The sequence below is a fragment of the Carassius auratus genome, unplaced genomic scaffold (assembly GCF_003368295.1).
Source record: "Carassius auratus strain Wakin unplaced genomic scaffold, ASM336829v1 scaf_tig00007301, whole genome shotgun sequence".
NCBI classification, from domain to species: Eukaryota; Metazoa; Chordata; class Actinopteri; order Cypriniformes; family Cyprinidae; genus Carassius; species Carassius auratus.
Window position 1 is genome coordinate 538,741 of NW_020523831.1, and position 17,823 is coordinate 556,563.

Sequence of the window (17,823 nt, forward strand, 5' to 3'; positions counted from 1 at the left end):
CGATCAAAACCAAATTAACCTGAATCCATTCCCCTTGCCGTGATCAACAGACACTTCTGCTGAAGTCTGTTTGATCAATGTCACCCTCTTGAGGTCAAGACCCAGCATCTGTTGTTACAAGCTGCTTGGAGTAAATCACCTTTACTGATGGATATGAAGTGATTTAGAAGGAAGGGGGTGTCATGTACAGTATGTAGATAACATGTTTTTATATGCATTCTCTGCTAGTGACCAAAAAAAAAAAGATTTGACTCACAAGTCTTCTGAAGCTTTGTGTGAAGAACAGACTCCTCAGCATGTTCATAAGAGTTCCTGAGACAGTGATTTGTGAACGAATGTTTCTTTTGAGTCGGATCTTTTATTTGATTCGGTTAACACAACCAGCCTGGGCTACATTTCCCAAAAGCATGGTAAACCTCAATAGTCGTAGATCATCGGTGTCATTCGTTTCTATGATAATTTTAGGCTTGCAAAGCCTTTGGGAAATGCAGCCCTGAATTATTTGTTCACAAATCAGACTGATATGGTTTACAGTTTACAGTTGTGGCAGTCCTTGAGTTATTAGCTCTCAGAGAAATGTTGGTTTGTTCATCACAGAAAGCTATAATATGACTACTAGCAAAAGAGTAGTACGAACCACGCTTCTTTTTTCCCAAACTTATTGTACACACTTTTCTCAATTGACTGTCTTATATCTTAGCCATGTACATTTCTCCTTCCCTTTGGGTCTAAATTGATGGAATATGTTTAACCATTTAATAACTGGCCGGTTAGGATTTCGAATTGTTTGCATAACTGTTGTTGCACTTTTGCATGCTATCTTGACTTATAATGCTTTAGCTATGTATGTGCCAAACAAGCACATAAACTGCACAAGTATCATGGATGTAATAGCGAACCACTCAGAGGACAATTTGGACGAGAAACCTGATTTTATTTATTTTTTGCTCAGCCAGGGAAGTGCAGTTGCATACGTACTTTGTCTGATGTCATCTTCCTGTTAACATTGTGTCTGACAGTTTTCCATTTTGTTGGACACTGCGAATGCAAATTAAAAAGAGCACAAAGTACAAAAGTTGAAAACAACGCTTCACATCATCTAGAGATTAAAAGGATGTGGATTGTGCAAATATTTGTTAAGATATCACTGTAATACTATTTTAAAAGCCAGCTTTTCTCTTGCATTTCCTCTACTAAACATCTCACTGCAATTTAATTTATGTTCCCTTTTCAAACAGCATGTGTGCCGTGTGTCATATTTCTCCATTAACCACACCTCAAGCCAAGACTCATTTCACATATCAACAGCTCAGCAGGTGATAAACGCTACTTTCAAGTCATTTCAGCATCAGCCTGAATGTAAACTAATCATGAGATAAAACAGCAACCGCATAAAAATGAAAGTATAATCACAATTTTTACCGTTAAGCACCCAGATGAGCAGGAGAGCCCATTACAGACAATTTTTCCTTATGAGCAAAACATACAGTCCCCAACTGGACCGTCAAATACACAGACATGCTTTATCAGCAGGCCCTCCTTATGTGCCCTTTCCACCATTCCTCTGTCTCACCTTGCTCTTTGGGCCCGGTGCTGGCGATGATCCATTTGACCAGGCAGCACCTCATGAGGGCTTTCCGTGTGAATCGAGGCCTCTGCCATTTGCCGCTCTCCTTCTGTCGGCATGTGCCAGGCTCCACCCCATTGGCATCACCCAGCAGACTGCCATCCACCACCTTGCCATCCTGCTGGGAGAGAGAAACAGACAATGACAAAGAGCTGTTGTTTATTAGGGGGAATAAGCAACATATGTCACACAGAATAATAAATTATCATGAGACAAGTTGCACATATCGCAAACACATAGGAAGGTTTCATATTAGCCTCTGAAGCTAAACTTAGCCTGCTGCAAAAATTCCATAACCATATGAAAAATATCACACAAAGTCCTGTGCCATCAGCCACACTGCCATCATAACAGCGCACTGGCAGATTATGACATAATCAGAAATGATGTCATACAATGATCTGTCATTAGAGATTATATCAGTCTTTCTTAGAATCCTGTCATTGTCACATCATAAGAGTTCTTATTATAAATTCAAAATGAGATATAGAGGCAACATTCTTGATATCTGATTTGAGAACGTTTCAAGCTGGAATAAAATATACCATGATGCTTTATGGTTATACTTGCACAGCCTTTCTTCATTAACACCAGCTCAAGCCAAGACTCATTTCAGCATCTCAACTTGTAATGAAAACAGATTGTTTTTGAAGCCATATCAGCATTGCTTTGAACAGCTACTTCATAAAGCATATTATTGGTTCACATGGCCATGGTGGACACCATGATTACATTTCCCACTGACAGAAGAAATATCTTGTGACAGTCCCAATACATACAGTACTTGTGTGCAAAATAGTTTCTACAGCAATAAGATTAACAAATGCACCTGTCAACCTGATCATTATCTTCACACTGTTGTTGCCTGTTTATCTAGAATTGAACAATCAAAGATTCATCACACACAACAATACAGAGGGAATGTTACATCACTGTTGCAACAGATCTGAAGTATTAATGGGGAATTCTCAACACTTGTTTATTTTTTCCTCTTTTGAAGAACTGCTTTAGGTTCTGTTTGGAAAGAACTTTCGCTCATTTCTCTTACGCTGCGGGTGCTGTGTGAAGATGTCTTATTTTGTTATTAAGAGCGACTCACTGCTTTGAGTTTGCATAAATATTGCACTGTGGGTGCTGCTCTCTCTTATCGATGGTTTGTGCAAAGCTGAGAGGAACAAATGCATTGATAATTTTGTTGTCATGTTTGGTTTGGCGCAGTGGATAAGACACATGACTTTGGTGTGAGAGACCTGGGTTCGAATCCACTGTGAGACAATGTGTCCCTGTGCAAGACACTTAACCCCTAGTTGCTCCAGAGGCATGCGTCCTCTGACATATATAGCAATTGTAAGTTGCTTTGGATAAAAGTATCAGCTAAATGTAATGGAAGTGTTTGGCTACTGAGTTCAGTACTGAATATACAGTAGCTACTGGTTTTACAGTACTGTTTTCAGAGAAAGAAGCATCATTTTAGGGAAATTATCTTGAAGGGGAAAAACCTACAGTATGTTTAAGTTTGGTCATTATAGTAATTAATACAATATTAAAAGGTTAGTTCACCCAAAAACTGTAAACTGCTGTAAGCAAAGCTTGTTTCTTGCCAGACTAACATATTCTAACCTGAGATCACGTTGTGCATACATCCTACGTCATCTGCTGGAACGCCACTCTCTCATGTGTGTGTTTGTACGACAGTTAGCGGAAGCTAAAGATGACAGTTTCTAAAGTTTTAAATATAGATATTTTTCTTACACAAATACATCTTTATTAACCTTCCAGAGTCACGTGGAGCACTTTTTATGATGGATGGATGCACTTTTTTTGGGCTTCAAAATCTCAACCCCCATTCATTGCCATTATAAAGCTTGGAAGAGCCAGGAAATTTTGAATATGACTCCAACTGTATTTGCCTGAAAGAAGAAAGTCACATACTGTGACGGTTGGGTTTAGGATAAACACAAGGAGAGGGTAGGATCCAATTGCAAGTATGGGTTTTATTAACAGAAGGGAAAAATACAAAATAAAAAGTCATGGGAGACAAACCAAACAAAAGAGGGAACCGGATGAAACGGATAAGAACTCGGAGGAACAAGAAGGTAACGGGAAGACTCGAGAGACGAGCAAAACTCACACATAGGGTAAGGACTCCATACAGACAACAGAGAAAGACAGCTCTATATAGGGAGACTAATGACAAAGGATTGTCAGCATCTGTGCGATTTAATTGGAGTGCAATTACTGTGACGACATGACCAGACTAGCGGAATTAACGTGCCTATGGTGAAGTGCCTAAGGAGAAGTGAGCTCACTAGGGAACACCCAGGAAAACAGAGACTGACAGCGTGACACATACACTTAGGATGGCTTGAGGGTGAGTAAATCATGGGGTAATTTTCATTTTTGGGTGAACTATCCCTTTAAATCTTATGAATGTAAAAAAAAAAAGGGAAATTGCTTTGAACGAAAACAAAAAGACAAAATACTGAACCAATTCATGCACAATATCACATAACCATTATCACACTGCGACATAGAAGCAAGCTGTTTTATGTAAATGTGCAAGACTTTCCATTTTTCTTTGATTTGACATTCCAGTTGCGGTAAAAGGTAAACCTTTGTGCTACCAGTGAGTTTATGAATACAATGATACATTAAAATAAAATGATAAGAAATACCAGTCAGCAATATCAAGCACCAAAATGAGCTGTTTTGTGTACAGGTAAAATTATTTGAAGTGGCTGGCCCACTCTTATGTTACAAATAAGGTGGATAGTTATAGGAGCTACATCACCATCTATTCTGCATCACTTGCACAGTTACCATTAAAAATGTATATTTCTTATGGCAGAATAGTGACCGTAAGAGCCTGTAATTAGGTTATATCATACTGAACACACTGTTTTATTCAATGACCTTTGCTAGGTGAAAAAAAGAGAGCAGATGAGGAGAAGTATGAACATTTGAGCAACTAATTGGGAATATGTGGCATTTCAAAAGCTCCCTTGAGTTATTTCATCCCTCCGCAGGATAAACTGTGTTGGAACCAACAAAACCTGGACTGGAGCAGATACATACAGTTAAACAAAGTGCCAATAATTGTGATTTGGTGGTGAAAGCGGTTCTGGATTATTCCAGCCCAACAGTGACTACCTCATGTTGAAACAACTGTCACCATCATGCTTTAAATACCAGGATGAGTCTTACTAAAGGAATCCCCCGACACGTACTGTACTTCACCTTGTTCCTGCACAGCAGTGTGACGCTCATTCGTCTTTCAGCACTCAATTATTCAGACTCTAACTCTTTAAAAACCCCATCAATAAAAGATCTGCAGAGAGCAAGAGAGCAGGAAACGGTAGGACAAAAGCCTCTTTTACATGCACACACAAAAGCATGGCAGGTAGAGTTTAGAGAGCTGCTTGCTCCCTATAAACTCACAAAGAAGCCCGTCATCATCCTGAGAGGGCTTTTATAAAGATAAACACAGACATTGATTTGGCTCTCAGGGAGAGGCTGGTTTAGGCAACGCTGTAAATGCTGAGCAGCATGAACCAGGTCGAAACACAATCGCTAGAAGCGGAGCTAAATATCAGGTGAGAGAGGGACTGTCAAAGAAAATGACACATCAGTCAGCTGCTGCGACGAGACGCTGTTCAATCCTCGCCACATAAAGTCTAAGAAGACTGAATTAAAAGTGTCGTCAGGATAAATGACAGCTTTTTCCAATAAAAATGGCAAATTAGGTATTAGAACAACTTTAAATTAGAATAGAGAGACACATTTGCATCGTATTTGTTCTGCTGAATTAACACATAATCCGATTCAGACCCTTCCATCTGGTGAGAAAGCCACTCTAACAGACAGCATGCAAATGTGTCAGCTTTCTAAATGATCGTAGTTTGGGTCCTTAAATATGCTCTTTTTTCATCCTCTTTTTAAAAAAAATTTATTTTTAACTTCGTCATGCGCTGATATACCCAAAATAGTCTTTTGATCAGTACATTCAAAATTATAGCGCAAGATTAAGATAAATCTTAGCTCACCAAGGCTGCATTTATTTGCTCAGAACAGTAGCCTAATATAGGGGAATTATATTAACTCTTTCTATGTTTTTCAAATGTAATTTATTCCAGTGATGGTAAATTACTCCAGTGTTCAGTGTCACATGTTCATTCACTGCTCAATTGCTGTTGTTTCAATATGTTGTGCCGCTTCAAAAGAACATTATTTATTTTAATTAGAAATCTTTTATACAATTGTAAATGTATTTATTGTCACCTTTGATCAATTATTGTATCATTGCTAAATAAAACTAATAATTTCTTTTAAAAAAATCTTACTGTCCAAACCTTTTGAGCGATATTGTGTATCTCCTCTCAGATGCTATCTAACATGACTTACAGCACTTTTAAAGTACTTTTTTTTTTATCTGCATGAGGGTGTCTAAAAATCCAACCTGTAAAAAGCAGCAAAAGCCAAGGCAATTAAATTCACAAATATATCAATAAATAAACCGCAATAAGTATTTACTAAAACAATTTAATTATTCAATAAAAAATGCCATTTGGATATTCGGAGACAACTAGTGGCTTTGAATCAAACTGAGTCATGGAACTAAACTCAACTTTCCAAGTCTATCTTAATGCTCTTAAAAATTCAAAAATAACTCTAATGATCAAAAATAAAGTGCATTAAAATCACTATGAATATATGTGTGAATATATGTGTATATATATATATATATATAAAAACAGTAATGTTTATTATTATGCTTTGGCAACATTTTTTAATCACACATTCATGCTAATAAAGCTCATCTGAATTTGTCGAGAGAGGCAAACACATGAAAAATGTGTGGGAATTCACAGCTTATAGCTCCACTCGCTCAGTTCATTTTGTCCCAAACATTCCCATGATGCCTCACTTGTGGGATAATCTTAACACTACTTGCCAATGATAATCTCCCTCGATCCCATTAATTGACCCAACACTGTCTGACTCGTTCTTCATTTCCCCACGCACGCACACACACACACACACACACACACACACACTATACAGTTCATACACAGAGCCATGCTGTCAAGCACGGACATGCATATGGGTACATGTTTGCACACAAACACATGCACGTAACTCCACACCAATTATTGATCTAGCAGCATTTGAGGGCGTTTTCGATCACGGAAACAGATGCAATGCAGAATACGCTCCAGTGCAAACCAGAGGACAAGATGAAAGAAGCAGGAGAGAAGGCACCATGTTTGTTTTCCATAAGGGACAGGAACGAAGGATGAGAAATACGGAGAAAGGGTGGAGGCAAATTGAGTAGTGTAAACGTTCTGACCAAACACTCCCTCCACGCTGAGATATAAATAGAAAAGGAAAGACAGGGTGAGAGAAAGAGAGAGAGAAGCAACATAACAGATAAGCAAAATAAGCGAAAAAATCCACCACTGGATTTGTTCTTAGAGGCACTGACGCCAATTAGCATAATGAGCACAGAAATACAATAAAAGAAAGGGAAGAGAGCGGAGGAGTGAAGAAAATAGATGAAGAGGGAAATGACGGAGAGAATGTAGGGTTATTAGAAGATATAGAGATGATATGAAACCATTTTGGAAGGGGGAAATTTGCATAGCTATTTCTGTGCATTTCATTGGGGAGGGAGAGAAAGAAAGAGACACAGTGAAAGAAAAATAGAGAAAGGGGAGAAAAAGAGAAAAATTAGAAAGATCAACAATGAGCGAAAAGACTCAATGACACAGGTGGGGGAATAAAATACATTCACAAATTCATTAAAAGCTAATTTAATGCAGACTGAAGTAAACAGAAAGGCAATGTGTGAAGTTCACAATGTGCTTTGCTCCTTTATTGTGCCTTTATTTGAGAACATTCATCTTGTTTTCGTGATAAATTTAACAACCATTTAATGCATTTTAATGTTTGCCTTTGTATATTCTTACTAATTATGTGACAAAAAAAAGGGGGAACCAAAATGAGAAAAAAAGGATCAGAATATGAACATACAGGCATTTTTGGCTTGCCCAGTAAACGACAACCTAACAACACTCTGGCAACCAAGTGACCACATAGCAACACAGACAGCATTACTCACAACACAATCTCATGACATATTTGTAGAAAAGACCAAGATAAAATACTTTTTAAGCACCATAAGCATTTTCTCCATTTTCTCCACAAAAAAAACTAAAACAAAACAAAAATATTTAAATATAATATACATAATATATATTAAATAAAAGTTAAATATTTAAAGCATCTATGGTTCATTAAAGAACCCATCCATAGAAACTTTCCATTGGACAAGCGGTTCTTTATTGTAAAAAGTGTTCTTTGGGAAACCCAATTCAACTTAACCACATAATCCGTTCTTGGACAAGATGTCCCCAGCAACTTATTGAGTTATGGTGGAACATGTGATGGATATCCCATATTTGGCTGCATACTTGTTCAATGGAAAGATCTTTTGCACTCAAACGCTATTTGTTCTCACTACAATGACCCCAAAAAAATGAGTCATTGCATGTGGATGAATAAAAAACATTCTCTTAAAAGATTCATTCAAGAGCTCTGTTTCATTTATAAACAAAACAACATTAATAGCACAGTGCTGGAAACCACCCCAAACACCCTACCATCATGGCTGCAAGTTGCGCAGCACCACCTTTTCTTCAGAAAACTTTTTCTTCAGTATTCATCCTTTATACTTTTACTCAACAACTACACACATTCCAGTCCCTCCGTCATTCAGCATATTTACAAATACACAAAATGTCCTTTTTTAGCATTTAATGCTGGAGAAGCAGAGTCAGTACTGTATAATTTAAGCCTGAGGGAGATTTTTTTTTATTCAGAGGAAAGGGAAGATCTCTGCGTTAGATCAGGTACAGAGCCACCATGAACTGAACTACCTCAGTCTACTCAAAATACCACACACAAATACACAGATAAACTTAAATACAGCGTTCCAGACAGTAAAGAATATGGCTCTAGCAACACCAAAGTCAAGGGTTTGATTCAAAGGGAAAACCTTGGAGGCAAATTGTTTTGGAAAATGTAAATGTAAAAGATGCAATCCACCACAAATGTAGATGTTGTGTTTAGAATAGGATACTGAATGCTGTGTAGTATATACACCGTACAGCCAGCTATTTAAAAAATATTGTATGTGAATGCATTATGAATGCATTATGCATGGTTGATGATTTTAATTCAGTTACACTGAAAATGGAGGGTGAACTTGAGCGCATAGTCAAATTACTGCATGTTTTTGCTAATGTATAAGGTATTTAGGGAATTATAAACATAAAGAATATTACCATACTGTGCACACTGTAAAAATAGAAAAAGTAGTATGGCAGTATGCTATTGTAAACAAAACCCAAGACAGTGATCTTTAACCTCTGGTTGTAACCAGTACTTAATACTGATCACATATAGATTAAATGCTGGGTAAATCTACATAATTAATGAGAGTGGAGCCACACGTGTGCTGGGAAGGAAGACCTCCTGGATAAGACAGTGTGCTCCATTAAAACACCATCAAACATGCATAATGCTTTCTGCCCTTGAGTCTGCTTCCATGAGCAGAACGACAGCTAAGACTAAGAGCATGTGAGAAGTTTCCTTTTCCTTTATCTGATGATATAATCAGTTATAAAATCTTTATAATCAGTGTTCCATGGTCCAATGTTGCAATATAGGAAACAATAGCATTATGGAAGCAAAAGTTAATATCTACATTTATTCATTTTCAACTAAGAGAAATGTTATTTGACCTACCATACAAATCGTGAAAGTACTTTTTTTTTCATCACATTTAATATACAATTTCCTGGTGGAAAAACTACATAAATACCCATAATTCTAAAATGATCTCCATCAATCAGACAAGTCGTTGTTACCATGGAAACACCCACCCATGAAGAACTGTGTGGCTGTGTACACACTGCAGCTTAATTTGGTTGCAGTTCGACCTTTTAGTGCTTAATCTAGTTATGTATACACAGTTTAGTAACAACCGCATTCTACAATGTGAATTAACTGCATTTACAAAATTCTATGCAGTGTGTGCAGAATACAACTTACCGTAACAACTAGCTGTTAATGACATCTTTATATCAGAGAAGTGTCTTTCTTCAAACGTCTTTGTACCTTTCTCTCTTGTCAACGGTGATTTGTTAAAAACAGACAAACAAGTCATTGGTTGCTGTAACATTACTTCAGTCGAAAATAGTCAATACAAAATGAATGAGACGCCACAGTGTTATTCAGTGACCTGAGTTTCCTTACATTAAACTGAAGTGTTATTCACGAAGGCTGCGTTTACACTTGGCATTAACCCTTGTGCATTGTTCAAATTCACTACCCTTTCGAGTTGTTCGTGGATGAAAACATCCACTCAATTAAACTGCTGTAAAAATGTATCAGATTCATATTTTTTTTTCAATTTTTTTTGCATAAATCTGTTAATCAACTTCAGTTCTGATTAAAACTACCAAATGTAAAAAAAAAATAATAATAATAAAAAAAAAAAAAATTAACTCTTTAATTGCCAAGTTTATAAATGATGTCACTGATTTGGGGGAAAAACACACAAAATGACTTATTTTCAATATAAAAGTAATTGGGGCTGGATTTTTTTTTTTTTTTTTTTTTTACTTTTTATAACAGTCTTGGGCATGTCAAAGATTATTAGCAACATTGGCTTTGATGCATTGTTAGTTTTTGTGCAGCATTAGATTAAAAAAAATTCTCCCTAATTAGTTGTTGGTGGCTGTTTTTGCCCCATTGACTTCCATTATAACGACATTTTTTGATTGCAAAGCCATGACACCATATAATCATGCATTCTTGATTGTTTGTGGTTTTCCCTTTTGGGAAGAGGTAAAAAATATATATTTTTACAGTTGATCACTAGGTGGTACCATTAACCCTTTAGATAGGCCTTTGCAAAAAAAAGGCTTAGTTTCTGGCTTGTATATGGAGTTATATGGAGTAAAACAGCAAATTATAGTGTTTGTGTGTGTGTGAGATTCTTGATTGTTGGTGGTTTTCCCTGTTGGGAAGAGGTAACATTTGTTATTTTTACAGTTGATCTCTAGGTGGGACCATTAACCCTTTGGATAGGCCTGTGCAAAAAAAGCTTAGTTTCTGACTTGTATATGAAGCTATATGGAGTATAACAGCATATTTTTGCTGCAGACAAATGCAGACACAATGGGTAGATTGCATTTACATTACACTGAGATCCAATCACAATGCATCCTCAACAAGTGTGTTTACACTTGTCCTTTCAATGTGTATGTGGAAACAAAATCCGGAAACAAGTATAAACGCAGCCAAAGTTGTAGGTAGGTTGGAGCTAATTTCACCAAGAAAAGTGGATAACTGGTCTAGAGACACAGGTTTTAGAATGCTGAAGTTCAACTTCAGTGGCATATTTTTTTTTTAGACAGTGTCCTTCATTAGATGCTGCAAAAATGCTCAAGCATGTCTATCATTTATGTTTACATAGATAACCAGGTCCGTAACCTACAAGTGGTACAGAAAAAATATACAAGAAACAGGGAAGACAAATATAAAAAAGCATGACAGTAGCGTTCATGTGATTGACGCTGCAAAAGACACAAGACACGAGTGCAACGGTCTGTCAACCACATCCATCTACCAAAAGTAACAGGGAAAACCAAAGGAATAGCAGGGCAGTGAAACAAAACAAAACAAACAAACAAACAAACAAAAAACTCCCCAATGGTCTAGAGATGCATTGCACTTCTTTTTGTTAGAGCGTTGCATTTTTAGGATGCTGTGTCAAGAGCAAGATGCTGCAAAAGAGGCAAGATGTTAGCGCAATAGTCAAACACATCACAATCTATCACAAGTTTACATAGAAAATCAATACAAACAGAGCAGTGGAACACAAATATGTGAAAATGTGAAAAACTTCTGTCTATGTACACATTGGAAAAACTAAAAAAGCAGTGCAGTGGAATGCAAAAATGTGTTCTGTGTGAACAGACTCTTACACAAGCAAAATTATATTAAACACAGTGCATGTTGATGGCTGAAGAAATTAGTGGGTGGTCACTGTTGGCCTTCAGATGACATTACTGTATGAAATCAATGTATGAGTAACATCACAAGTAATCATGCATGGTGACAACAAGGGTTGTGATCATGTAGTTACATCAGCTACGTCCTTGAGAGGAAACAGCTGCTCTTATGTGTTCATGTGAAGTTTTTTTTTTTTTTTTTTGTAATGCAAAAAAACAAACAAAAAACTAAAGATATACAAAGTGTATTTGTTAGTTTTCCTATGATCTAGTTTTCCAAAATTGTCTTAATTATGTCATTATGTTCACATGCACTTTAATTATCTTGTTAGTACCAGTGTTTAAATACCCTTTGTTTCTTTCGAGTCTAGGTCCGTCTGGATTTGCATTTATGTTTGGTTGTGTTGTACTAGTTATTCTACATTAAAACCTTGATTCTCTACATTTTCCTTTGTCATGCGGTTTTGTGACAACCGAACCGTGACAGAAAGACAAACACATTTTTTGCATTGCAAAGTTTTGCATTGTTTTTATTTTTTTGCCTCTTCCCTGTCACTATGAACATGCCTGCTCTTGCCCTGCTATGCCTGGAGCGGAGGGACCACTCACCCCAGATCCAGAGGCTATTGATGCACCTGACCAGGTGTGTGAGCCGGCAACACTGCTAATGGAAACTATTATGAGGAACTCAAATATATTTTTGATGTAAATTTAATAGACTCCTTGGGCCTTCCGGTCTCTAGCTAAGGCTAGGCTTGAGGATCCCTTGTCTCTGCCTCCTGCCTTTGAGTCCCGGTCTCCACCTCGGTTCTCTGTCCCATTGACTGGCTCCTTGCTCCATTGTCTCCACCATGGCCCATCATCCCACTGGCTCCATCTGGCTCCACCTTGGTCAGTCATCTACCTTCCTCCGCCATGGGATTCCACTCCTCCGCTCCACCTGGGTCTCCACCTCCAGCGGCTCCATCTCCATCGCTCATCCCCAGGGTGTCTTCTGTCAAGTTTCCACCATGGCTCCTCCCTCGACTACACCTCTGGCTGGTCACTGGACCAACACCTGTCTCCTCCTGCTCCTGGACTCCCCCTGGCTCTGACCACCCTCCACTTTCCCATGGATTAATATATTGGACTCTTCAGTTCCTCACCCTCCTCCAGAACCCCCCTCAGTTGGACTATATGCGAGTGGGTGGATGATAAAGAGATAGCAGTACTCTTCCAGGCTTTACCAGTCAATGTACTGTATCTCAAAATATGAAGTCGGCTTTTATGTTCTGCCTTAATGCACCACAGCCCCTTGGACTCAAGACAAACCTTCAAAGAGTTGTTATGACTTCCAACTTAAACACTGAGAAAGAGTGAGAGAGAAAGTGAGGAAGGGATGTTGCTAGATGAATCAATAATTCAGTTCAAGTCAAAGACACTGTGATATACATTAAGTGCTTCTTCAGATCACGCATGAGATATTTACCACCCTCCACATAAACACGCACAGGCAACTAAACAATGAAAAGTATTACTTGAATTGTTATATAAGAGCTTGCTAAACATACAGACCACATACAGACTGGTTATTAGTCATCAATATGGGTTTTTGAATGGCTGATGCCTGTAAGTACACAATATCTCATAAGCAAGATACACCAATATTCAGACCAACATATCAGTCTAGTTTTTTTGAAGTAAATTAGAAAAACAATAAGCTAATTATGAGTAGCTTACATTTTAGGCATAATATAGGTTCTGGGTGTGTGTTCACAGTGTGTGTGTGTGTGTGTTCACTGCTCTGTGTGTGTGCACTTTGGATGGGTTAAATGCAGAGCACAGATTCTGAGTATGGGTCACCATACTTGGCTGAATGTCACGTCACTCACTTTTAAATCCCCAAAAACTGAAATAGTTATGAACTTTCACAGCAAGTATCCCAGCAATCAGAAATGGTGATTACAAGTTTTGGGACAAATTACTTGACTTAATGATTCAGTACTTACTCATAAAGCTTCTGAAAAGCCTCTTGTTTAGCTGCTGAAAGACATTTCATAGTACATTTCTTTCTTTCTTGAATGATTCTGTGTTTTTGAACAAATCTTTTGAATTAATCACTTTACTGTCTCAGTGATTAAGATTGTCACATGTTGCCATTGTATTGGCGTAAAAATGTAACTTGCAGAATGATTCACTGAAAAAAGTCCACTACTAAAAATAAATAAATAAATAAAATACTCAAAGCTGTTGGAATAAATATCAGCAATACTGACTATAATTTAATTAAGTTCTTTATTATTGAAGCTACTTCAATTATAACTACTTATTGCTTGCAAATTATTGACTTTGAATCAATAAATCTATTTGCAGTTATATTTCTTAAGTTGATGAAGGTTGTTTATTGATTGTCTAGAATATTAATTTCCAGATATTGAGAATTGGTATTAATCGGCATGAGCTGGTGTGAGTATCAGCCAAGTTTTTCTTCAAATTAGCTAAAAACTTTCCTGCCTGTTAAATCGGTCTACCAATATTTGCTCTGATTGGCATCTGGTCCTGACTTGTTGCAGCTTTTGATAATGGGCCCTGGAGCTCCAGAATAAGTCCCTCAGACATTCAGGAGTATATTTTTAGCTAAGACCACCCTTTGCACATTCTCCCTTGAGACAGAGAGGAACAAAAGAAAGAACCTGCAATCAGCTCACACACCTGCTGCTCCTCGATCCCTGCTGTCAGTCTCTGTATTGTAAAAGATACGCTCACCTTCTTTCCACAGAGACGAACTCACACTCACAAAATAAAGCTGAAAGTAACACATAATATCTGCATCTTACGCAATCTATTTCTCTCTCCTTTATTCCTCCTGATACCTGCTCTAACTCCATCTGCCTTTCCCGCTCAATAACTTTTGCTGTCAATCACTCCCTTCCCAAACTCGCTTCCTGTCCTCCCACGCCTGATGTCAGATACCACATCTCTCCATCTTCCCCTCCTCGCTCCTCTCCACTAGTTTCTGTATTGCTTTTCCTAAAAACAACCTTCCTGTCTCCTTTTCTGTACATCATTTCCCTGTTTCGTCTCTCGGACTTGTTCTCTCTGTACTCTGTTACCACACGAGAGTGACACGGTGTTTCTCTAAATATCAAAAGCAGAATGTGAGTGTCGTCTTGTTACAGTCTGCCTCTTATGTAATCCCTCTGATCTACCACAAGGCTGCTGCTCCGTCAATCATCCCAGCTCAGGAACGCCCAACTGCTATAACAAAAACACACAAAAAAAAATACAAATCTCCTTACTGAGATTAAAAACTTTACAGTGAAACCTTCAAGAGAAAAGCACTTATAGGTAGAATCCGTTTCCCAGAATTCCAAGGAAAAATAATGACAGCGATTTGGATTCCAAAAGGCTTTAGCAACCTGTAAAATCCCCTTACGAAACATTCACTATGTTATATAGCACAAGTCTATTTCACTCTGTCTCCGTCCTTCAGGATTAGACCAAATTAATCAACATGGAAAGCCTGTAAATCCTGATGATGGACTGGAAATCTCAGAAGACCTGATCCTAACTGATCACTGATTGATTGGATTGTGAGATGTCTGGCATTGTTTTGTTGGCCTAAATGAGAGGCTGATTGAAAAAGTTGGATGGGAAACAGAAAACAGACTCTGCTGTTCCCAAGGTGAATATAGGCACATAGATGGGGACGAACTGACAAGAAAAGGGATTGATTTCAAAGCTTCCTCTCCTCTTTCATGAAATTCAAACATTCGGAAGCCTTGGCGTGACCCTGCTTCCGGAGAAATGCCTCTTCCGTGATTCCACACAAAGAGAGAAATGACCTTTTGAGAGAGGATGCGTCTTGACTTTCCTCCTCTCGTGTAGCCGTGGACTAGCATGTCTACAGTAACCCTTGATAGTCAGCAGGAGGGGCATTGTGTAGCTTGGTGCGTTAAGGTGCCATGATGCTATTTGTGGCTGCGTGTCTCTGTGGCGGCGGAGTGAGGAGAAGGAAAGAGCGCATGCTTCTCTGTGCTTTATGGAGCTGGTGCATCTGTGAGTGGGTGGAAGGCAGCTCCATTCACATGTCTGGGTAGGGTGGTAGGTCTGCTAGGGGAGCACATCTATTTATTACAGTGTGTGTGAATGAGTGTGTGTCGCTGCAGGGAACAGTGGGGGGCAGTGAAAGCAATTGTTCTGGGCAGTGTACCTTGTTTGTATGCCCAAATAGCTCCTTGTGATTTCATCCATTTGTGCATGCATATAGTCCTCCAGAATGTTTCAGCTTCTCTTTTATATCTTTTAGAGATCCACACTATATCTGTAGTTAAATGGGTTTTCGTCTGATATTGTATCAATCGTTTCAATATATTTGCATATAAGTGTTTGTAGTTTTACATTTAGATTTCCTTTGCCATCATAACACTAACTTGAAATTGTAATTGTAATTGAGGGGTGGTGTTGGCACAGTGGATAAGACACATGCCTTTGGTGTGAGAGACCTGGGTTTGGATCCACTGTGAGACACCAATGTGTCCTTGAGCAAGACACTTAACCCCTAGTTGCTCCAGAGGCATGGGTCCTCTGACATATATAGCAATTGTAAGTCGCTTTGGATAAAAGCGTCAGCTAAATGAATAAATGTAAATTAATCTGTAGTAACACTAATATTTAGTAGATATCAAAAGTGTATATTTACAATGTCGTAGTGCCCAAATAGTACGCATTATTTGAGGGAATTGCGACTTTTCTAACAAAAATTGTTATTGCAATTAAAAATGTGAATTAATAAAAAAATTATTAATTATTAAATAATAATAATTAAATATAATAATAATAATTATTATTATTATTATTATTTTACATTACAACTGTCAAACCACATTTTACAGTTTTCTTCATTTTTAGACTTAAAAACATCAAACTTTTCATGGACAACCAGGAGACCTTTTGTCTCAGGAGTTTTTTGCAGCAGCTTTTGATTTTAGTGTTTTAAGACAGACGGACCCACAGACAGATAGACAGATAGATAGATAATTATTGGTATCAGTTATTCACTTAAAACAGAATTTTAATATTAGTGCACTTCTAATGTCATTCGAATTTGATCATAAATGCGTGAAGAATGTCTACATATTAATGCATGATACAAAATGTGTATTCCACTTTGAACTCTGTGCATGTTCGATGCGAAGCAAACGGTGTCTCTCTAAGGGATGCTGTTTATTGAATGGCGCACTAAAAAAAACCTGTTTCAATAATGCTTTTGGATGTCTCTGCCCAGCTGTAAGCGCATGTCTGTTGATAATGGGTCTACAGGGACAGGTTAGAGTCAGTGGAGAACACGCACCATTTCTCATCTACTGCTAACAGCCGGCAGGTCAGTCCTCCTACATTAAAAGACTACAGACGAAGTGAGATTTTGCAGTTACTTGAAAATATGAGATATTTGGTTTGTTTGATTCAATTACTGTAGCATATTTACTATAATTAGTGACACATGGCTGATGAAGCTTCAGTCATACATCTCCAAACCATGTGCCATGTCTGTGCCACCATCTGGGGTGGCAGAGAAGCATTTTATAATGTAGTTGTAATCTACAACATTTATTTGCCATAAGCATGTTCCGGGTGTGAAATAAGCATATTACACAGACATTAATGTCAATTAACTGCGCGTTACAACTTAAATCTGAGATAATGTATCTCACTTGCTCATACACTGAACACATCAGCATTAATTCATAAGGACCTCCGGCCTATACTGCGCTCGCTGATACTGCGTTTAGTATTCCGTCTACATTCTTCCAATTTATTTTTCTTGTTTAATTCAGGGCGGCGTGTATCGCTGTTCCAGGTTCTAGGCTTACACTGACTTAAAATTCAGAACCACAGACTGATTAAAACTCAGAGGAGCGAGGCCAAACAGTGCACTGCAGCCAGCCAATTCAGTCCAAAAAGAAGGTTCCCATACAGTTTAATCAAAGGACTACAACGTGGCTCTACTGCTTCATGATTCTCAAACAGCACCAAAGCAATCTTTCTTGCTGTTGCTACCTCACGGCCACATGTGCTTGCTTGTAAACAGAGGGAAAAGCACTGACCTCACACCGAACACTTTCAATCATGCTCATT

At 38.0% G+C, this 17,823-nt stretch overlaps 1 protein-coding gene across 3 annotated transcripts in view; it reads right to left on the reverse strand.

The window, feature by feature from the left end:
- Window positions 1–17,823, reverse strand: part of LOC113071428 (calsenilin) — a 62,410-nt gene that overhangs the window by 41,990 nt on the left and 2,597 nt on the right. For all 3 annotated transcript variants that reach the window (XM_026244780.1, XM_026244782.1, XM_026244781.1), the window contains exon 2: window positions 1,574–1,748. In XM_026244780.1, the coding sequence (XP_026100565.1) occupies window positions 1,574–1,748 (175 nt within the window). The remainder of the gene's footprint in view (window positions 1–1,573; window positions 1,749–17,823) is intronic.